The sequence below is a fragment of the Manis javanica genome, chromosome 6 (genome assembly GCF_040802235.1).
Source record: "Manis javanica isolate MJ-LG chromosome 6, MJ_LKY, whole genome shotgun sequence".
NCBI lineage: Eukaryota > Metazoa > Chordata > Mammalia > Pholidota > Manidae > Manis > Manis javanica.
Window position 1 is genome coordinate 2,986,071 of NC_133161.1, and position 23,951 is coordinate 3,010,021.

The 23,951-nt window shown below is 46.5% G+C and overlaps 1 protein-coding gene across 5 annotated transcripts in view; it reads right to left on the reverse strand.

Moving 5' to 3' along the window:
* The window catches only part of DPP6 (dipeptidyl peptidase like 6), an 863,884-nt gene that overhangs the window by 325,304 nt on the left and 514,629 nt on the right, over window positions 1–23,951 (reverse strand). For all 5 annotated transcript variants that reach the window (XM_073238157.1, XM_073238156.1, XM_073238155.1 and 2 more), the window contains exon 2: window positions 4,803–4,917. In XM_073238157.1, the coding sequence (XP_073094258.1) occupies window positions 4,803–4,917 (115 nt within the window). The remainder of the gene's footprint in view (window positions 1–4,802; window positions 4,918–23,951) is intronic.

The window sequence follows — 23,951 nt, forward strand, 5'->3', positions numbered from 1 at the left end:
AGATTATATACATATTACATATTACATTTCATATATATTATATATAACATTTTATATATATTGTTCATAGGAGCAGATAATATAATACTTTACATATATTTTTATATAGAAATATTTTTTAAAAAGTACTCAATACTTATATATGTCAAATATTTAAAAATCATTTGTTCCAGAATTTTAAAAAAGATAAGCTTAAAACAATGAGATATCACTACACACCTATTAAAATGGCCAAAGTCTGGAACACTGACAACATCAAATGTTGGCAAGGAGGTAGGGCTACAGGAACACTGATTCTGGCGAGAATGCAAAATGGTACAGCCAGTTTGGAAGACGATCTGGTTGTTTCTTACAAAACGAAATATATTCTTAGCATATGATCCAGCAATCATGCTCCTTGGTATTTATGCAAAGGAGGTGAAAATTTATGTCCACACAGGAACCTGCACATAGATGTTTACAGCGGCTTTATTCACAACTGCAAAGCTTGGAAGCAGCCAGGCTGTCCTTCAGCAGGTGAATGGATAAACAAGCTGTGGTCCGTCCAGACAATGGAATATTATTCACTGTTAAAAAGAAATGAGCTATCAAGCCATAAAGAGACATGGAGGAACCTTAAATGTATGTTGCTAAGTGAAAGAAGCCAATCTGAGAAGGGTTCCTATTGCATGAGTTCAACTATAAGACATTGTGGAAAAGGCCAAACTATGAAGACAGTGAGAAGATGAGTGGCTCTCAGGGCTGGGGGTGGGGGTGGGGCGGTGGGCAGGGCAGCCCCTCAGAACAGGCGGGGCACAGAGGATTCTTAGGGCAGGGAAACCACCCGCATGGTACTGCGATGGTGGACATGGGACACTATAATCTGCCCACGTCCACAGAATGGGCAACACCAAGATTGAACTTCCGTGCAAATAACGGACTTGGGGTGATTATGAGGGCTCAGTGCAGGTCGTCAGCTGTAACACACAGCCCACCCTGGGGGGAGATGTTGTTAGCGGGAGAGGCTGTGCATGTAGGGGGGCTGGCGTGTATGGGAAACATTTGTGCCTGCCACTGCATTTTGCTATGAACAGAAAACTGCTCTGAAAAAGTCTATTTTTAAAAAATCCATGGACATTTTCCTACAGACCTTCCTTTGTTAGTTTGGCAGTGACAACTCTTAAGTGGAGGGGGTTCTCTAAAATGTAATTGTAATGTAGCTCTTTCCCACATACACCCATTTCACCTTATTTTGACTCTAGTGTAAATTCAAGACACTTGATTAAGTCTGACGTGAACGTATTCACTCCCCTGTAAGAGAATCCAATTCACGAGCTGTAAGTGTCAATTCACCAGATTGCTCTCCTTCTCAATAAAGCCTATCGAGCACAACTGAAAATAAAAAGAGCTGAGAGTCAGCAGCACAGTTACAGGTATTAAACCTACATCAAATGGTGATGAAATTTCAATGCCATAAAAATGATCTCTCTGTTATGCTCCCATCCAGAAGACTAATGCTCTCCTACTCTGATAACCTCTTCTTGGCCTTAACCCCAAGTCTACCTTCAATATGACTTTCAAATATGCAAGGCTTTTCACTTATATACCACCTGAATGTGTTCTAGTGTTTTCCATCACAAACTGCTGTCCATCTTCTCTACAGTGAAAATCCATAAATATCAAATGTCAGGGATGTTTGAATGCACACATGATCCTGCTAGATTTGCAGGTCCCACAGCAATAACAGAGGCACAAAAGAATATCAGAGTCCTTTTCATCAGAATGCAAGAACTGTAGATGCCAAAAGAAGGTACACGCTGTATGTGACCGAGTGTAGACAGATATTTAATATCTGAAAATAAAAAAGGTAACTTTGAGTCTATTATTCCAAAGGGAAATTTAGGAAAGAGCACAGACTGGAAAGGGAGAAATACAAAATTGAAAAGGATGCACTCTCATTTGGCTAGTCCCTGTGGAACCAAGATTGCCTTGAACACTTTTAATTTGATTTTTAAGATGCAAATCGTGCATAACCGGTGGTAATTACACCTGCAGAACCAGGTACTCCTCGTTCAGAATGATCACCCCAAGGCCCTTCAGGATCTGGAGGCTCAACAGGGCGCTCCATCACCACTCTTCCAACCAGGCTGGGAAGGAGACCTACATGTGCTGGGAAACATTTTCACCAAAATACTGAAACTAGAATGGGTGTTTTGGGTAAGCAGATGGCAGGTACTGTGATCTGAGTTCCAACAAACCAGAATATAGGACTGGAAACAGTCAGGCCTTGAGAAGATTATTTTTGTGAAAGTATCTACTATGATTTCTGAGCAGGTCTTCTAGCAAAGTGGAAGCAGGCTGGGTGGGCTGCCCCCAGAACTGCACAGGTAAGTCCAGGTGCCATTACAGCTGGGCCTCCGCTGCCTGAGACTGAACTGCATCCCCCATCCAGCTGAAGCCACTGCTGAGCTTCGTGATGGTCACACCAGATTCCGTTATCTGCCCGACTCAGCCGGACTTCAACCAAGCCCTGCCTATGGCGCCAGCTCGGATTTAGCTTAGAGAGTCATAACTGAAATCCTGTGCATGCTCCATCTACTGCGGTGGACTGTGTGCTCTCACGGGGCACATTTGAACCTTCTTTGCCCACAGCCCAGCCTGCACTTGGCTCAGGGCTCTCAGCCCCTCACAGGGATTGTGACTGTCTGACCAGCGGGCAGGTCTGTTGGTTGATGTGAGGATGCTCTGCATGTCTGTGAATTCAAGAAACCTCTGGAGCTAGCGGTGGATGGTGTGAACTGACATTCTCCTCTGCTGGACAGAGTTTGGAACACCAGGCCGGGAGGCAGGGCTGCACCCAGAGCCGTGGAAGAGGCGGCGGGGTATGGTGGTGGGGGTAGTGGTAGCACAGCCCTGGCTGATGAGCCAGGTGGGTGCCTGGTGGTCCTGACCTAGGACACACAGCCCCTGGGCCACACGGCCTCGAGGACGTATGAGCTGAGGAGGCCCAGAAGAACCAAGGGGCTGGCAAGGTTCAGCTCAGCCACGTCATTATTTTAACAGAAGAACAAAATAAATTCTGCTCTTCAAAGCCTTCCTGGAATGTAGGGATTCCCTAGAGCCAAGCCACCAGCCACGGGCCACTTGTGGCTGCCTCCCTATTGCCCTGATAACTGCAGGCAGCACTCACTGTAACGACTGAAGGGCTGCGTGGGGGTGGCCACACCACCCAGGGACAGGGTGCAGAACACCCTGGGGTCAGCGGCCACATCGACAGATGAGGAGGCCACGTGCTGCCTGCACAGAGGAGTGGACGGGCAGCTCTGTGGGGTGCTGAGTCAGGCACATGGAGGGAAGGGTTCCAGGACCTGATCTTAAGACGTGTACCCCAGCCCTGTTGGCAGGAAAGGAGCTCTGGGCAGCTGTCCTATTTCACTCGGAAGTAACGAGGCAGGAGCCCTTGGCCTCGGGGTCCCTGAGCGCTCAGGACACCTGGGGTGGGGGAGCACCTGCAAGCTGCCTAGACCAGTGTGGCTTTGTAAGTCCCAATGCGGCCCAGGCAATCACAGAATCAAACTGCCAATACTCATTTTCTTACATGAAATGCAGTTCTGTTCAAAGAAAAGTGAAGGTTGAGCACATGCCCCACAAGTCTTGGGGGAGACCCGATTTCCCTCATATTAATTAAAAATACACAGCTGCTAATGCCCCCAGCGAAGTTAGTCATCAGCAGGACAATCTTAAGACAGAACAAGTGTTTTCTCTGCTCGCCCTCCCCCGTCCTTCTCAGCTCCGCTCACCTGAAAGCCTTTCCTCCTGATTGGTCAGGTGAGCGGTACTGAATCCTGAACCCAACATCCCGGGTGGCATCGGGTATTCATAAAACAGTCAAGGCAATCGCGACGGTGTCGTTCCCAGAATCGCTACCAAAACATCTTCAAGGTGAGGCAAGCTTTTATGGTATTTCAGTATACATATGGCCAGGCTGCACCAGTTTTTTTTTAAAACAACTTGAGATAAAATTCACATATCATAAATTCATCTTTTTAATCTGTATAATTCAAGTTTTTGGATTTTTGTCAAGTATTTATTCTGTGCCTATTGAGATGACCATGTGGGGTTTCCCCCCATTATTCTAATAATGTGTTTGTATTACATTGATTTTCGTATGTTAAACCAAATTTTCTTTCCCACAGTGAATCACATTGGGTCATGGTGTCCTTTTTATACATTGCTGGATTATTTGCTAGGATTTTCCTGAGATTTCTGCATCTATATTCCTGAGGGATACCAGCCTACAGCCTGCTTTTCTTGTGACATATTTATTTAGTTTTGGGTTCAGATTACTCCTTTATTCACTTACATTCTGGGGTAATTTCTAGTAGATTTCTGACTCATTTTTATACTTGTTTTAGTTTATCGGTAGTACTTTCTTTTATCTTTAGTTCACAGTCAACATCTGTTGTTTAAATAATTTTCTTAATTCATCCTTCATGCAGTACCCAGGAATTCCACTGGATAGATAAAATTATTATAATTCTAATGCCACTGTCTTTAAGCTCACAAGCATGAATAAGTTATTATGGATTTTAATGTATACCAAACATTTCCACCTAGTCAGCAATTATATAAACAAATTCAAAGCATATAAAATGGATCTTTTTCATTGAAAGCATATTACCTCACTCAACCCTATGGCACAAAGAGAATTGGAACCCCAGAAAAGTAAATTCTAGAATAAGTAGTTAATACAAAATGTACAAGGTAAAATCACGCCCTTGCTCCCTCCCCGTGGCTTGCTTCCCCAAGAACCCCAGGAGTACCTGGCGTCAGCAGCACGACGGAGGTGACGATCAAGGAGCAGATGACCAGGATGACGAGCAGGGCGATCGCTATGCCTTTCCAGTTTCTTTGCGGAGGGTTGCTGCCCACCAGCTCCTACAGCAACACCATAAAAGAGGCCCAGTGAGTCAAAGAAGGACATAAAACAGGCCGCGTAAACGCATTTCTTTTAAGTCAAGAATCAAGACACAGAACAGTGGATGAGGTCCATCCATACCCGTCTGCCTCCATGTCCTAAAGCCGAGGGCTCCTTCCCTAAACTACAGCAAAACCTCATCTCAAGAAAGGCCCTGGTATTATGCCATGATATCATACAATATCTGTGAACGTAACATTTCTCTGCTCAGTAACTCGGGTCAGTGGTACAGAGTGACTGCTTCTCTTCCTCAGAGCCCGCCCACTGACGCCCATCGGATCAAACCCAAGGGTGATTGGCACATCCAGCCCCAAGTACCCTTTCATCTTTCTTTTCATTCACATCCACACTGCAAACTTCTATTTCAGGCTTCCGAATCCAAACACTCATTTAGCACGTACTGCGTGCCTGTCCATCACTCGTGACCCCAAGCCTTTTCTTCCTTCTCTAGCTCCTCAAACAGGACTCCAAGACCTCCCAGCTCTCCCCTCACTGGTTAACTAACTCGCTAATGCTGTTCTACAGTTTAGTCCCCTGCAGGGAAACATTTTTGCATCGTACCAGGGGTCGGGTGGGAGGCGGTGTCTGGAGACATCACTAAAGCATGCCAGTGGTTGAATAAATGTAGACAATTAATCACACGCACTGGCTGCTGAGACCAAACACTCAGTTCCTTTCCAATTAGGGTGATCATATAACCTAAATTCCAAACCATGGGACAACAGGGGTAATTGTGATAATGAATAATAATTAATAAATATAATAGTTTATAATAATAATAATAATAATTAATTATACAAGAGCGACTGAGATGCTCCAAGGCCAGTAAGACACTTGGTCACTGCACATGGATGGCCGCTACTTCTGCCCATAAATGGTTCACAAAACAGTCTCTTACGGTGCCCATAATTATAACGCATATTAACTCCCAGTCAAGATGAAGCAGACGGAAGGACTCAAAAATAGAGGATGTGACACATAAATGCCTCTTCATCCAGGACTGAAAGTTCATTAGAATGTAACTGATTTCTGCCAATCCAAATAAAGATAATACTCAACCCTGGGATGGCAAATCATTAATGTTTGATATCTGGATATTTAATACCGGCTGTTTAGATTATCAAGAAAAGTTCTGAGGATGATTATAATCTCAGCAGGAAAGTTCTACAGTTGTTTAGAAATTTCTGCCAGTCCTTGTTTCAGCCACCCAGAATTTAATTCATCCATTCAGATGTGGCTCTTCAGCACTTGAGAAAATGAGACCAAACCTAAGCATGAAATCATGACACAAAGTCATACTGAATCAATCTCGTTTCCTATTGGAAAGATTTTTCCACGTGAGAAAATCACTGACCAGTGACAAGAAGGAACCCGATTTGCTGACGCAGCAGCTTTGCACTTCACCCAAGTCACAAAGAACATAAGCCCTTCTCACCAAATCTGTGAAGAACGTAAGCCTGGAGAAGGTACTGTTCATACAACAACAATAACAAGAACAGTCCTGGTCAGTGTATTGCAGACAGCCTGTCACAGACCCAAGTGGGCAGTTTGAGAACACTGTTCAGATTAAATCCCAGGGAAACCATCAGAAACAGAATGTTTTAATACTCAAGACCAAATCTCACTCGAGATACAGAATGACAAAATTAACGTTGTTGTCTTCCTCAGCTCAAACATTTGACACCTTTTGAATCTTGTTTCTAATAAGAATAACCTAGAATTCTAAACTATTTTAAACACATCTAGTATACACATTGGTCAAAGTTTATATGCACAAAAAGCCTGGGACTTTTGCTTTGCATCAATCTGTAACTGATTTACTTGTGAAAGTGCCCGGGAACCAGTGTTGCAATACCAGAAGCCCCTCTGCTGCACCCAGCGTGCCCCTCCCCTGCCCAGATGCACCCACAGCACAGTGCCCGGGTCTAGGCTGGATGTGGTCAGAGACACTGATACACCGAGTGTCTACAGAGACAACCGGAAGCCAAGACACTGCAGAACATGTCATGTGAAATAAGGCTGCAGAAAGTGTTCAGCTTCAAAACCAGAGTCCTCATCTATTTGAGTATCACATGGAGACAGAGAAGACATTGCATATAGCTCCAGAAGGCAGCTGGAACCGAAAGGAAATTTCACAAAGGCAGAATTTGGTATCAATAAAACCTGAGCATTTTCAGCCACTAGTATCAAATAATAATAGAAAGGGCGTTTCACCAGGAAGTGGGCAGGATGGATGCACGTCTATTAGAGGTCCTGCAAGGAAAGTGGAAATAAATGATCTTAAAAATGACTCCTACAGTGTAAGTTCTACAGACACATGTAGGACGGAAAAGAAATGCAATGCAAAGTTGCTACTATCGGTGGAGAAATGAATGAGTGTCAAGGTGCTTCTGGAAAAGAGAAGAAGACGCTGCTTCCTCCACACTCACTGGACTAAGAAGAGAGTTTTACACAGAAACCCAGCTCAGGATCTACTCCTAATGGGAGAACATGGGACAACCAAGCAGTCACTGACAGCACAACACGAAGCAATTAAGTGAAGCAATTCTGGGCCACTTATGTCTTTCAGGCAACATTCTTGTATTTAAAAGCTGGGTAATTTTACCCACAAAAAAGCTGACTTTTTTCTCATTCGCCAAATTTCATTGTACAGGTACAGGTAAATTTTTTTTTACTATACAATTTTGTAACAACAGTAATGGGAGACAAAGAGAAAAATATCATGAACAATCTTGCTAATCCAAGAAAACAAAATTTTTCATTTTTTCAATATTCCTTTCTAGCTCTGGTCTAGATGCCTGTTTAATTTTAACACAGATATAAGGAGAGCAGAGGCACGGCTCCTGAGTCAGAATGCAGGTTAATATGTGCTTCTTTGAACCTCCAATTTGGCACCCCAAATTCAAGGGATTTCCTCATCTTAACTTACTGGAGTTGAATTGTGGAAAATTTGGGTAGACCTGACCTTGCTTTGAAGGAAGGACATGAGAAGTTAATAAATTATCTGCTAAAATGTTGAGCTTCAGTGGTGCATATCTCAATGGAATTATCTATTTTTGCTGAGAGGCTTGAAAATGAGACTATAATATATTCCCTGTTGTGTTTGGTACCACATTCATACCTTGGAGAGCCGATAAAATGGAAAAGCATTTTTACAGTTAACCATTAGGTCTCAGAAGGTGACTGAGTCTTCCATCTACCCACACACCCATCCATCCATCTGGCACATATTCAGTCAGGGCTCACTCTGCCAGGCACTGTTTGAGAACCTTGGGTCCAGCAGTAAACAGATGATGACACGATCATCAACCCAACAAGCTGAGTGGCTTTCATTTTTCCATATTTCCTTTCCTGTATTCTAGTGCAGTGATGGGGGATGAATAATAACAGATAAATCCACTGGAAAGAAAAGGGCAGGAAGGGGGTAGGACATGCATCCTGGGAGCTGTCTGCAGGTGAGGATGTCAGAGACTCCCTAGTTCAATGACATCTGAACAGAGACTAAAAGAAGTGGAGCGGGGGTGGGGGTGGGTTGCACAGGCTGCTGTGGACAGAACCATGACCCCCACCTCCACACGCTGGAGCCCTGACTCCCAGTGAGGTGCTTGGGTGGGCCTTTGGCAGGTGATTAAGTTTAGATGAGGATGGGGGGTCCTGCGATGGGGTCAGTGTCCTCATATGCAGAGATACCGGAGAGCTTGCCTCCCGCCTCCACCTGCACACACCAAGGAAGGCAATGTTGGACACCAAGAGAAGGTGGCCATCTGCAGCCAAGGAGAGGGCTCGCCCAGGCACTGCTGCTGGCACCTTGATCTCAGGCTTCCAGAACCATGAGAAATTCATCTCTGCTGTCTGAGCCGCCCAGCCTGCAGAATTTTGTTAAGGCGGCCCCAGAGTAAGACGCAGTGTAGGCATCGCATCAGGCCTTAGCTTACTGGTCCTAGGCATCAGGACACAGTTCTGTTTGCCTGGAGCCCTCTCTGAGGTTCCTGCCTTCCATTCTCAAGACAAAAGCCCTTTGTGGGTCACTACATAGCAAGCCCGCCCTCCTCTCTGCCTCCAAACCAGGTCTCAGTCCTTCCCCAGCCCCTGCTCACGACCTGCTACTCTCCTGGAACAAGTCACTCCCTTCCAAGTCCCCTGCCACCACACCCACCTTTGCATATGCTTTTTCTGTTTCTGGGAATTTAATCCTGTCTTCATTTTTCAGGCAAATCCCTCTGCGTTCTTTAGTTGTCAGCTAACATATCATCTCTGACATTCGGGGATGATATTTTAAGGCAAGGGTGTAAACCTTGCCTGGTTTTACAGGCAGAGTTCATTATTCTCCCATCTGGATGCAAGAGCAGCACTTTGCAAGTGCTCTTTGGTAACATTACTGCACTATTAGGTGATATATTCAATGCCCGTGTCATCACCCAGACAGCAAGCTACTTAAGGACAGTTTCCCCGTTGTGCTTGTGTTCCCAACGCCTGGTGCAAAACCTGGGAACCCACAGTTTTCAGCCTTTATAAGAAGTAACTTTGTTATTTGTCTGGCAGAAAAGCAATTGTTGATGGATGCAGAAGGCAAAGCATTAATACAAGCCCATTGCATTAATGATGCCGTAAGCAGCAATCAGTCCTGACAGATGTAATGCAAACCGACACCCGCAGTTGGCAATCCCCTTGTTTCTAGTGACATCACTGTTGCTCATGCTTATTTTTAACTTGGGCAAAAAGAAAACAAACTGACCTAAATGAACAGAACGTGAACTACACATTTTCCTAGGTTGATTGGTTGTTTTAAATATAGAATTCATGTTTCCAGATTGTTATTACCTGAATAACAAACTGACCTAAATGAACAGAACATGAACTACACATTTTCCTAGGTTGGTTGGTTGTTTTAAATATAGAATTCATGTTTCCAGATGGTTATTACCTGAGTAATTTGCCAGCTTGATAACTCATGTGCCAATTGTACATCTGAAATGGAAGATGTAACTATAGATCAGTTAAGGACGGCACAGTGTCCGTGACGGACCCAAACGTGACTGGCTGCGTGCCGTTTCCCGGGCTTCAGGCTATGCCGCAGGGAGGTACGTTAGGCGATGCACTGCGCCCTGTCCTCCCTGGGCCACAGTCCGACACGTCCACCTCCGCCTGAGCGCCAGCCCTTGCACAGCATGTCTTCTGCTCCATTGGTCACACCTCGTGCCTACCATGAGCAGAGTCAGATGAAAACTCTGAAGTTATCACTTCCGAAAGTAGAGGCTGAAGGTGGCAAGGGGGAAAAAGGGAAACGAAAGGAGGGGTGGGAGGCCAAGGGTCCGCTGCTGGGGCGCTAGGACACGCAGGTGTTGGAAAGCCTGCTGTGGCTCATTAAAACGGCCATGCTGTCACGGCCACATAACGGCTCAGCAACACCTGGTGCACGACCCGGGAGAACGCAGATGCACACAACGCGTCCCACACCCTAAAGAAAGTGAAGGATGTGGGGAAATCCCATTCCTTTGTCTGCTGCTTCTTGCTGCATCATAAGAGTTAATGAGGGGAACCTGTTATTTTAAGTTTTGTCGGGCCCTAAGGAGGGTGACGCAGGCTGCCGCTATGTGACTCCACGACAAAGCGCTGCGTTCGTAAAGCAGATGGCCACCGGGGATGTTTTGGGTATATTATCACGGAGTATGCTTATTTTATGTGATGTAAGTATAGCTTCATACAGCTAAAGGGACAGGAGTCTCACTCCCAGCAGAGGTGTGAGTGGTAGATGATTTTTGCAATGGATGAAGGCCTCTTTCCAAAAAAGCATCACCCCTGCAGAAGGTCAGTGTGGTGAGTGGAAGTGCAGGCATGCTGGGGAGCAGGGGTGACAGCAGGGGCGGCAGTGATAGCAAAGGTCCAGGCCTTGCCAGCCACGATGGGGACAGCTGGCAATTTTGCATTTCACTTCCCTTTGCTAAAGGCAGAGGGGTCAACCAGATGGCCCACTCACCAGGGAAGGAGGAAGTGAATTCAATTATTTTTCTCACCATAACCCACCTCTGAGACAATCAATCCCCTCTTTTCCAGGCAGCTCTCAGAAGCATATTAAGGCTAGAAGACTGTTCTGGCTCCCAGAATGGAAAGAGGCTTTCCCCAGGATATATAACTAGGCTCCAGGTTAGGTAATTGATAGTTGACAAAATTTCCGGAGGGTGATATGAATCAGCAGCTGGGTGGGCTTCACGGTTCAGGCTGGAAGTGAAGCCGATGTTGTCTGAGAGGGCAGAACGAACTGGCTGCCCAGCGCAGCGTCGGGTCTGCTTGGAAGGGAGATTTTTCCACTGCCTGAAATTCTCCCCTCCTCTGCGACAGCCCTTCTGCATCTTCCAGGTGCTGCGGGCCTTTGCTTACTGTGAGCATGGGGGTGGGAGGGGGCTGTGGTCACAGGGTACTAGTGAACACACTCTGTGCCAGTGGCTGCACAGCCACTTCTGAGAGTCTGAAGCTGTGTCCTGGCAGTGGCACTAGTGGCGGATGGCGTCTCTCCCTTCAGAAGCTTCTGCTGATTTCACAGATTAGAAATCAATTCGGCTGGCAGGCCCTGCTCCTGAGGGCTGGCAGGTACTGACCAGTCGCCCGTCTTTGGGAAAAGGAGCAGCATCCCGTCCTCAGACAGGCTCCCGGGCACCGTCCTCCGGGATGCGTCCCCTCGCTTCTCCGTATTCCTGGTGACGCCCCTGTGCAGGCTCTCCACCACCCAGTCTGTATTTTCTGGGACGCACCCCTTTTTCTCCTATGGATTCAGGAACTTCTGAAGCTGACTACATAACCTGGCTTTCTAGTATTGCCTGAGAGAGGGTCACTTTGCAGTCACGTCCAGCACCATTACTATGGCAGCGGTCGACGCTCACCTGCAGTTCAGCAGATCCACGCATGCAGGATGAGCTTTTCTGGTCTTATCAGTCCCCCCAAGGGGAAAAATAGCAAACAGGCAAACTGTGGCTGTGATTGTGTATTTTTTAAATTTTTTTCTTTTTTTCAACCTGCAAATTCAACACCAGTGTTCAAATTATTTAAGGCTCTTCAGTTAAACTGGCTGTGTCTGATAGTTCCTTACATTAACTCAACAAATAAGCTATTCTAACCTTCAGAGCACAGTCTAACCTGGATCTATTTGTAAATAATTTTAAAGGTATCATGTTGTTCCATAAATCACCAAAAGCAATGGCACCGTGACCTGATAGCACACAGAAGAAATCCCACAATATACCATGCGCAAGAGAAATGCCTTTCAGTGAAAACGTGGCTATGGAAGTAAGTTGCAGAATTTACCATTGAGCATCATATCTTCCACACTGCTGTGTGTGACAACAATGTCTGAAAAGCATCTTTAGATAATGGCTGTCTTTGCAGAGATTCACAGAAACCCACAGGCAATTCTGAGACACGTTTTCTCTACTGGGCAGCTTTTTGGCAAGCTCAATGCATTACTTCCCAGTGTCAAAAATCCCGTAAAGCCCTCAATAAATATTAAGTAACTAACAAACCAGTAAAATGCAAGAAGCACCGACAATTACTGGCAGAGACAAAATACTTTGAGCTTCTATTTTCAAAAGAGCTTGCTACCCTGATGGAACCCAGCATGGCACAGGGGCCTCCCGAAGAGCCTTGGTCAAAATCCTGACTGCCCTTGTCCTCCACCCAGGGGTTCTGCCCAGTGAGCCTCTCCTCTTCAGCCACAAGTAATTGGCCCAACCTGGGTCCGAGTCTGCCCCAGGATTTTAGCTGTGGGGTTAAAGTAGTCCGATTCATTATTGCCAATTGTCATGAAACATGAGAAGGGAAGAGAGGGAAGAATCTACTTCTGTATGGCACATGATTTCGGGAGGAAATAGAACAGGTCTACAGAATGACAGCAGTGCATTAGACAGACTGAGAAGCAAAGCGAGAGAAGAGTCCCTTTGGGCTTTCCATTTCCTGACTTAATTTTCCTCCTGGGGCCTGGATGAATTTTTCCCTTCAATTTCATAAGACACGCCTATTACTTTATGAAATATTTCATTTCCTGTTTTATTTGATCTAGTTTGAACTGACTTCAGAAACTAGGGAATGAAGACACTTAATACTCTCGGGGAGAGCGTCCGCTCCAGGGCCTCCATCCGGCTGGTGCCCCAGTTCTGGGAAGGCAGTCCGGGTCTGCGAACGAGGCGCACCCTCCAGTTGTTGTGGCGTCGTCTGGCCACATCTACACTCAAACACCAGCTGAAAATTCCAAGTATTCAGTTGGTTTATAATTTCAAAATAACTAATTGACTAATCTGACATATTTTTATTTGAAAAAATTGGTTTTTCCATTTGTATATATAGTTATTTTCCCAGGGCAACTGTGCCAATAACCTTAACAGACTCTCCAGAATCTATACTTGCCATTATCTACCAGGCTGGAGAACAGCCCCCGCTCTGTGACAGGAGGGGGCTCCCTCAGGCTAAAGCAAATGCCAGCCAAGACAGCTGGCACAATAAAGTGCTCACGAGCTCCCTGGGTCCATCAAGTCTCAAAGAGGACAGTCTTCCCAGGGTAGTCATTATTTGAGGTATTAAATTACTCAAAAAGTAATTGCTAATACTTTTAAACTGTAGCTGGCCTACAATGGGATCTATCCAGCAGATCCATCTTTAACAGCTATTTTTGTAATCAAAAGTGGTCTAATACAGGCATTTTATATTCATATAGCTCAGTCGAATGGAAAGACAAACAGCCTCAGACACGTGATGTGCCAGTGGATGCAGCAGACGAGCAATGCCGCTCGAGCCGCAGCACCAGCCGGTGGGGCCCCTGGAGCGGACGCTCTACCCGAGTGCATTCACCATCTTTGTTCCCTAGTTTCAGAAGTCAGTTCAAACTAGATCAAATAAAACAGGAAATAAAATATTTCATAAAGAAATTGGCATGTCTTATGAAAGCCAAGGGAAAAATTCATTCAGGCCATAGAAGGAAAATTAAGTCAGGAAATGGAAAAAAATCAGAATAACACTGGAATAGCTTGAGCCCCCATTTCTCACGTGACCTAGCACATTCACAGGTCCTGGGGGTGAGGAGGTGGACGCGCCGGGGAGGTCATGGTTTTGCCCACCACGTGGTACATGCCACATAACAGAATGTCATTCACCAATGAAAACAGTAAAACCTACAGAGAAGGCACATTACGGGTGAATCTCACAGACAGAATTTGAGGTGAAGCGGGTCAGACACTAGAGCATGTACAGTGGCTGATCTCATTGCTGTGAAGTCCAACGCTACCCTGTAAGCATGGGGTTCAGACTTGAGTCTATGAAGACCAGCAAGAAAGGAGTTTCCATAAAACGCAGGACGGCGCCTAGGTCAGCAGGAGGCAAGGGGCGGGGGCTTTGGGGGTGTGGACAGCATTCTCCTTCCGGACCTGGGTGGAGGCTGAAGGGCTGTTTAGGTCACACTGTGGCCACAATACTGTGTCAAGCTGTGTGTTCACTTGTTGAGCACCTTTTATGTCACAGAATTTCACAAGGGCAAAGGTTAACCATGTGTAGCAAAGGCCGCTTTGTGACAGTAAGCATGAGCCAGTGGCGGGCGGGAAGAGCTCCCTGCGCTCACTCCCGGGAGGACAGGGAGACCCTGGGCCCGTGGAATGGCACCCTGAGTGGGGCAGACGGCCAGTCAAGGTGCTCCAGGGAGTGTAATGACGGGGGCAATTTTGATTAGGGGCCTGGGGGGCACAAGGGCTGTCTGAGGAAGTGAGAATTACCTTGACCACTGAAGGATGCACAGGAGCCAGCCAGGCAAGTACGGGGAGGCTTTCCACACAGAGCTAGGCAGGCGTGAGGTGTGACTGTGCTGAACGCAGCTTAGCCACCCGGGTCACGGTGTCTCGTGGAGAAGCTGGCAGGAAGGCACCGAGGGAACCAGGCTGGTCTTGCAGACAATACGTGTACTTCGTGTTTAGTCCAAAATGCAGTGGGAAGTCAGTGAGGACACCTCTAATAATTTCTAGAAGAAGGCATTAATTAACTATTTAACTTACTGACATCGGAAAAACACTGAGAAAGACCAGGACTGGTCACTTCTTCCACTGTCCCTACCAATGTGTCAAATACCAGGACAGGGTAGAGTCAAGTACCCTAAGAAGTCAAATACTCACATAGCAACTATTAAAATTACTGGGAGAAAATAACCTACACAAACCGGACCACAGGCTCTTCACTACATTGCTGCAGTCTATTGTCTAAATGTATTTTCTTTCTAATATTTATTCACCATGAAAAGCCCTGACATAAATTTCTTTTATGTATCATGGACCATTTACTGTAAGTAGAAGGTAGCAACAAATTACACAATCAATGGTGCATGCAGCTCAGGACGGTACAACGGCTTGCTAATCATTGTATTTCCATATTCAGGGAGACAGCAATGACTTTGAGACGGCAGGAACAGGTTTTAAATAACATTTATCAGCTGACACACATCCATCAATGTTCATCACGACAGCCTGTGGGATGCACGCCCCCATTTCTGTTTTATCGGCTCATTTACCTTATCTTCCTGATTGGTGGCTCGTGTCTTTTCATAAAGGTGCTAAAAGCATGGCTAAGATAATAACTGGCCCAAGGAACTTAAGGATAGGTCTGAGCAGAGAGCACGACCCTGCGTGGTCCCCACGTCACGAGGACAGCGAGGAAGCTTGGGAGCCCCCGCGCTGGGCACTGGTGCAGAAGGGCCAGCCCGGGGCAGCCCGTGGGGGGATTCGTGGGAATGGGCATTTGGTTTGGCACTACCCCTCTGTCTCTCTGCCTGTTTCTCTCTCTCAAACTAGTAATACCACCTAAGTCTGTGACACAGCTGGAACCCTCTCCCCTCTGGAACAGCCATGAACACCAAAACACCACCAGCTAACACGGAGTTCCAGTGTTTACATAAACACTGATGAAAAATGCCGAAGACATACAAATACCTAGCAGGGAATCCAGACATTTCTGTGAAGAGTTATTTTGCAGACAAGGAGATTAAAAGTTCTTTAATTAGAAAATACTAATGATCTAAATACCAGCCCAGCACAGAGGAGCAGCTCAGATCGAAAGGTGAGAGAAAAGAAGAAGATATTTGAAGAAAAGAATTTTAAGTACACTGAGGATAAATGGAAACGAGCCTCAGATACAGGGAGGGGGAGAGGCCCACTGGGACACCAGAAAGCTGGGGAGGCGTCCACCGGAGGCCAGGGCCCGGACTCGGGGGTGGGCATGGCATCAGCAGGTCAGTGGAGCCGCAGGCTCTGCCCATCTCCACATCAGAAAAAGGAAAATGTGGGCTGGGGGGCCTTTACCGTGGCGGCCCTGCACATGGCTCCTTCTCAAATCATTTCTACCTGAAACGATCAAAATAAGTCCTGCCCTGTAAATGGCAACATTTTGGTACCCCAATAGTTTGCACATACCAGGAACAAGGCAGGCAAGTTTATATTTTAAACTAAATTCAGACGGCTCATGTTTCACTTCACTTTTATCCATCTAGTTTAAATTGTTATTTTATGAGCCAATGTCTTGAAACACTGCAGTTAAAAAAAACTTAAGGTACCTTTATTGCTGTTAGAGGTGAAACTGATTTTTTAAAAATCAATTTACATCGTATTGAAGAGACCTGAGGCAAGTATTTTAACCATGATACATACAACATGAAAGGAGAACCAGAAATACTTGCTTTCCTTTGGATATTATGTCAACAGATGAAGAGAACTTGCAGGGCACCCAAAGAAAGCACATTTTTTTTTTGGAAAATTGGATCTACAAAGGAATGTCAAGGAAATTCATTTACTTATCTGAAGAAAACTGGCCCAGGCCAGAGCTTCATTACTGTCTCTGTATATAGTCATCCAAAGATATTTGCACAAAAGAAATAATAATTACCTAGTTTCTAGGACAGGAGGAGAGAGCTAACTGACATGAGGAGCCAGATTATTTGAAATAATGTCATGTACTTCTCAAAATGATGCCACAGAATTGCATTAGAGCCCCTGGGTGTGGACGTTAAAATGCAGATTCTCGGGCCCTCTGGACCGTATTGACAGCAGTCTCTGTGGGTGGGGAGGGGAGACCATTCATGCTTTACAACCTGCCCAGGTGATGTTTATAAAAGCTCAAGTATGAGAGCCACTATCTACAGGAACTTCTCATAATCCTGTATCTGGATATATTTGTTTAGCAAATTCCCTCAAAACGGGTTCAAGAATGGCTGCTCCAGGCTGCCAGAGCTCCGTGCTGCCCTGAGACCCGGCTGGAGCTTCAGCACCAGGTCACCACTCCACTGGAGACAAGGTCACCCCATGTCTCCGTCAGATGACCCTTCTCTCTGATGGTCCACCGTCCTCGTCATCCCCAGGGAAAGCCCAAGGGCGCCTGCCCTGCTCCGTGTCCCGTGGGCTGGCGCTGATCCCCACAGACTGAGCCACCCCCACCCCCTCTCCGCACATCAAGTTGGCCAGTAGGAGGCACCGCAGATGGTAGGGCAGGAGGAGAGAAGGGCTAAGGGATTTCCCCGCCGGGTTCCCCTTGCTCCGCCCAGGCAGTGGCAGAGGCGGCTTCCCTCCACCTGCAGGCTCTCGGGGGCCACACTCCGTGGCCCTGGCCCAGGGGAGCCCCTTGCTCCCTCAGGCTTAGTTTAGGGCAGACATTGGTTTCAGGTTGCTACCGGTCCTGGGCCCTCACACCTCTGCCTGCTCCCTCAAGCCTGCCCGCAACTGTGCAAAGTCCTTCTTGACGTCTTGTGAACCATCTGAGCCGGATTAGGTTTCCTGCCAGCCCTGAGGATGCAGTGTCCAGGTTTACAATGCGTGCGATGAGATGGTACAATGATCACTACCTGTGACACCCAACTAGCCGCGCACAAAGCAGTCTCTTTCCAATTAAATAGGGCATTCCTCTAGGGAACCTCACGTCAGAGTGCCTATAGAGTTTTACACAGAGTTTAAGTGAATATCTGCTTTGCTGAATCATTAAAATGTATTTTTCTTTAAACCCTTAAAACAGGCAGCCAGGAAGTCTTATTTAAACTGCAGCTGTCTTGTGCAAAGGGAATGCAGTGTACATGTAACATTTAGCACCTGTCATTACAGGTGTGCACTTTCTCAAGTCTGTATTGTGTGGAGCCATCATCACAAGTACTTAGCAACGTCCTCAAAAGTCTGCTGGAAACTCATACAGGACTTTCTATTTACTTTCTTTTTCCTCTGGCCATGAGAAACAATTGCTTTTTTTATGTATATTCTTAACTGAAGAGGGTTACAGGAAAGCCGATACTTAACATGCTCAGAAATTAGAACATTAAGGGGGGCGAATTTTTCTACCTATTAAAAAATAAGTGGGCTTGTCCACCTGTGACTGATATCCTAACCATAAATCTACATTCTATACAACACATCATAATTACATGAAAATAGGGGTTTATGATGACAATATTTCAAATGCAAACTTCTACTCCCTGGCATATTATAAAATGGTCTGGAGACATGCCCATGTGGGAACAGAATCCTGGCTGGTGTTCTTAGGACATCAGTGCCAGAACCTGCCCCTCGACTGGCTTCATTTCACTGCAGTATCAGTGCACATTTCCTAGGAAGCGGCTCTCACCGAGAGCCATGCACTTTCTCTTTCACATTGTCAGAAACGATCTGCATGACCAGTGACCTCAGTAGCAGAGAACTCAGTATTTTATGTCCATTCCTATCTATGTCTTGCATGTTTCAGCAAAACTCAAAGTTTGAAAAACAAGCTCACCATACATAAACCTGTGGCCAGCACCTATGGGTGCATGAATAAATGAATGAATGAGTGAATGAATGAACAAATAAATGATGGATATAAAATTCAATGCAGAGGCTAAAAGGCTGTTCACTTGAAATGAGTATTTGAGCATGTGAGTAAGAGCATTTTCTTTCCTGGCTGAAAAGGGTGTATAGATTTCTACCCAAAGCCTCTGGGTCGATGTTAAGAGAGGAGAAATCCTTATTAACCTCATTATCCCACTTTGACCCCCTTCCCCCCAAAATGTTGAGATACATCAAGCAACAGATTTCAAGTTACTTAGGACCATGAGTATTTGTACTAATAAACCAATAAATTCCCAAGTTTCAAATGGAATCACCACGTGATACCTAATACAGAAAACTAGCCAGCTTAAGACATGGAATTCACTAGAACCTAACTACTTAAAACCAACCTTATTTATGTTATTCCAGATTAACCGAAGAGAAGAAAACTCCTGTGACTATTATTTCAGCTGCTCATTCCTTCGAAAAATTAGGACAACAGAAACTACCTGATGTAGACACCCGACTATGATGAGCCCCATTTTCCCTTCCAAAGAGAGCGGCGGGGTGGAGAGGCCAAGGGCCTAGACGGGAGATCTGGTTTCTAGCCCAGAACGTCCAGGCCCAGGAGTAGAGGGGCCCCACCTGCAGCGGCAGGGCACAGAGCCTGTGGTGCCAGAGACTGTCCTGGGCCCTGGGCAGATTCTAGGAGGGACAAAATTAAGCATCAAGTAAATTAAATATCAGTTCCAAGGAACTGGGTTTAACAAGGAGGGAGAACAGGGTCTGACGCCACATGCTGACTACAGAGACTATCTGGGGACACGGGTTGGTGGCCCTGGAGTGTCCCCTGGGTGAGGTGAGCTCTTCTGTAGCCCGGGGTTGAGGGTGCAAGGAGCCGGGGGCCAGGCTGTCTGCACACCCACTGTGGGGCTGTCCCTCCCTCTTGTCTCCACATGCCGTTGGTGCCAGCGTGACTGTGTGTGTTAGCGTGTGCACTGAGTTTCCCACCCGACTTCCCGCGGCTGCTGGCGATCGCCCTCAGTAGCTGTTCTCAGAGCACCACACCTTTCTGAGCACAGGTCTCTGCTCCTGCCTTCCTCCGCACCGCGGCGACCTTTTCTCCCCTCCACGCGGCCAAATCCACCTGCTCTGGAGCCCACTTCGGTCTCCCTGCCCTCCCTCTCTCATCCTCTCATCCACCTGCAGCTCCGGACTGAAGGCTTTCCTCTTACTCTTCGTGGGATTTTATCAGCACCTCCCTCTGGGGACACGTCTGTTCATCTCACGGGGAGGTCACACACATCTCGTGTCCCCTCCTGGGCACTGCAAATGTCAGCGCCCTGGGGCAGGACCCAGCCCGGTAGGATGGGAGCCAGTGGGGTTCCTGTGTGCCTGACACTCAGTCCTTGCTTCCTGAATGGGAAAGGTTGAGCTCCGTTTAGGGAAGCTGCCCTCAAACAACCCCGGGCTTTGGAGACCCAGACAAAGCTGGATTTGCCTCGATCCTCTGCTACGAAGGGACTGTCCCAGCCTGCTTGGGATGCTATAATAAAGCGCTGAAAAGCAGGGTGAGGGCTCAGAGCACAGAATGCATTTCCCATGGTCTGGAGGCTGGAAGGCTGAGATCAGGGTGCCAGCCTGGCTGAGCAGTAGGCTCAGGCCTTCCTCCTGGGTCACAGACAGCTGTCTGCTCACGGTGTCTTCACCTGGCATGAGGAGAGAGAGCTGGCACTCTGCCCTCTTGTCAAAAGGGCACTAACTACCCAGAAAGGCTGCACCTCCAAATGCCTCCCTGAGGAGATTAGATTTCCACCTCCCCAGATAGTCAGACCCTAACAGTGACCGTGCCTTACACCCTATGCCCAGCTTTTTCATGGTGATTTGGGGATGATAACACACCTGTGAGCTTAAAGGTAATGGCCAAATGGAGTGGAGGCCGGCTCAGAGTGGGTCACCCATGAGGGGTGCCCATTGGTGTATGTTACCACACGAGAGTAACGCGGAAGCATGCATCTGTTGTGTTGTCACAGAAGCTACGGTAAACACAAAAACAGGCGTTTCTATAGCACGCGGCTTCCTGGTGGCCTGCGCATTAGGCCAGCCCCCCACCAGACAGCCATCTGCTCAAAGAAAAACACATCTGTCCTGTGAGATGCAGTGACTTGTGTAACAGTCTACGGCTGTCAAACAGCCTGAGGCCCAGAGGGAATGGAGCGGCTTGGAACCCTGTGTTCTGATGGGACCCCAGGGAAAGGCCTCCGGCACCCAGAGAGCCAGGGGGTGGCTGGCACGTTTCATCCGACCTGTGATGCGCAGCAGGCCCGGATCGCCTCTGCTTCAGAAGGTCAGGAAGGGCAGCCTGCAGAACCCCTTCTGGGCTGGCAGTGACAATCAAAAACGCCAGCTCTGCTACACAGCACACCACCACCCAAGAGTCTGGAACAGGCCCCGACCCACATCTGGGGCTGTGTTTCTCATCTCAGAGAAATACACACCTTCTCCAAGGAGCAGGCACCTTGTGGCGCCCATTTCAGGGTGCACAGCTCTTTGGGAGGAATGCTATGTTCTCCAGGTCAGCAACGTGTCATTTTCCACTGAGGTGCAGATTTGAGTCTGTGGGACTTGTTTCTTCAGCTATGACAATTCCACGTCTCCTGGCAAAGCTCACCTAAACAGCATTTGTGCTGAACACTGCAAGCCCACTCAGCTCGTTTCTCTTCTTCACAAGGTCAAGTCCCCTGAATGTGTTACAAAGCCTGTTGTGTCACGTGGCTGCCCCTTAACAATGACACACTAGAGTAGTATATTCCGCTGCTGGAGCAGCCCAACAGTTAAGAAGTAGTGTCACTATACTTTTCAATACATGTGACTAGCCGGGCCTCAAGAGGCAGGTGTGGGGCCAGCTGGCCACTCCACAGCTGCCTAGCTAGACTGTCAGAGGCCTTCATGTGCTCATGTTTGACCCGCTCAAAGGGACTCACAGAATCCATCTCGTGATCAAAACAAGGTAGACAAATTATCCTTATGTTACAGATTAAGAAGCTGCAGCTCAGAGAAGAAAAGTGACTTGGCCAAGGTCACACAGACCTTAGAAGCAGGCAGAATGGGACCAAGGGTGAGTCTTTGGGTTCTAAACAAGATGCTTTTTGACCATATCGTCTGGGGAAACAAGCCAGATATTCTTGAGAATTATTTCTAGCTTTAAAAGGCAATGCTCCTCTGAATACTCAATCACTCATTCTGTAGTAATAAGATGTTTATTTTGTTTTAGGAGTGCTTTGCTACAAAGGGGACATTCAGAATAAATAAAAATGTAGACTGCTTTTTCTATCTCTAGAAGCCAACAGTTGCAGCTAATTTCTGACTTTTCAAATTTTCTTTATAATACTATTGAAGTATTTTTTGAAATTCTATGAAGAGTCCCTACTTCCCAGTTTTCAACAAAAATCTCTCAACAGAAGTTATGCCAAATTCTGAACCGTCTCTTCCATCTGCCCAATCACGCATTCAGCCTGTGAAACACCGAGCCATACATTTATCTAGGCCTCTTTTAAATGAAGTGACATGGCTGTCATATTAATACGAAGTGCCAAATGATGATAAAAACACAGCAACTGAATCGGAGCTTCAGTACCACTCGAACTTATTTGCTTTATACATATTCTGCCAGTTTGATGTTGGGCGGTGCATACAAATCAGCTCCTTGAAAGTTAACTGCAAGTTAGCTACCCCACTTGCTCAGACAATGCTCTCGTGCCTGAAAGCCACGATTTAGGGTCCTGCAACAGCTACAGAAGTGACAGATGGGTGGTCTCCCTCCTGGGGAGCACGCACTCGAAGGCATGAGGCATTTGCAGATACGAACCACCCAGGAGAAATGCTAGACGAATTAGCACTGAGAGTAATGGGAGCCAAAGAAGAAAAGTGGGCTTTAGGTCTATTCTGTGATTGATTAAAAACAGTGTCTAAATACCAAATCAAACCATTGCTGAGATTAGTGAGCAACATTAGGCCACTCAGCCTGCGCGACACGCTTCTGCCAGGTTTTCCTCTTCTGGAGGCTGAGGGTTGTTTACAAATTACTGGACTTTTGGGTACAATATTATTCAACTCCTAAAAGGGACTTTATTTCTAAGAAAGGAAAAAAACCCCCACAGAATAACGAGGATACGTGCATCAGTATCTCATCTATACATTAGCCTCAGAGACAAAGCTTAAATCTATCTCCCAAAAACTACTGTCAAAAGTCAATATGTGAATTTCACTAGATCTCAAAACTGTTCAAGTATTCAAAACTGTTTCAAGAATACAAATAGTACAAACTTGCTCACAACACTGAAACAGGAATGATCTTGGCTGCTATTTCTGTGTGCACAGACATCTTTCCCAAAATAATTTTTGACTAACACGAACCTATTCGTGTTGAACCACGAATAAAGAGCGTTACTAGAGGAAGTGGTAATTTTTTTTAGTCTGAAATTTTTTTAGGTTAGAAAGCTAGCTGGCCATTGCAGGCTTTGAGGATGGGTGGGACCATAAGCCACGGTAGGCAGGCAACCTCCAGACCCTGGAAAAGACCAGAAAACAGGTTTTCCTCAGAGCCTCCAGAAGGAACCAGCCCTGCAGAGAGCTTGATTTGAGTCAAGAGAAACCCCGCGTCTTTCATGTGTGCATATGTGTCTCTAGGCCAACGGTGCCCCTGCAGTGTGTCTTCCTGGTCTGCGAAGATGGGAGGGCACAGGAGACAATATCGGTGTGTTTTACTGGTTGGGAGAAATTTTAAAATGTATATATATGTATGTCCACGTCAGTGGGAAAAGTGGTGATTATTTTCTTACCATAAAAAGAACACTGAAATCCAAAGAGCATAAAACAAACTCTATAAAGTCTATGGCACTCAGGGAAGAGAGAATCCTCTGCCTTTTTTTTGATGGTTATTTCCTGGATGTAGTTCTCATTTTTTCTGCCACTGGAGGTATTTGTGTAAAGTCTGGAGAATTTCATCAGCTCCACTGAATAACCTGACTTGTTTATGTCCCGGCTTTCTGAAGAGAAAACGAACTGGCGCACAACCGTTCTTTGCGTACTTGGCTTTAAACGACACAATCAATGCCTCAACTGATGCTGCAAAATGCAACGATCCCTAAGTGACTGAGCGGGGGCATCGCAAGATTTCCGATCTCATTCATCAT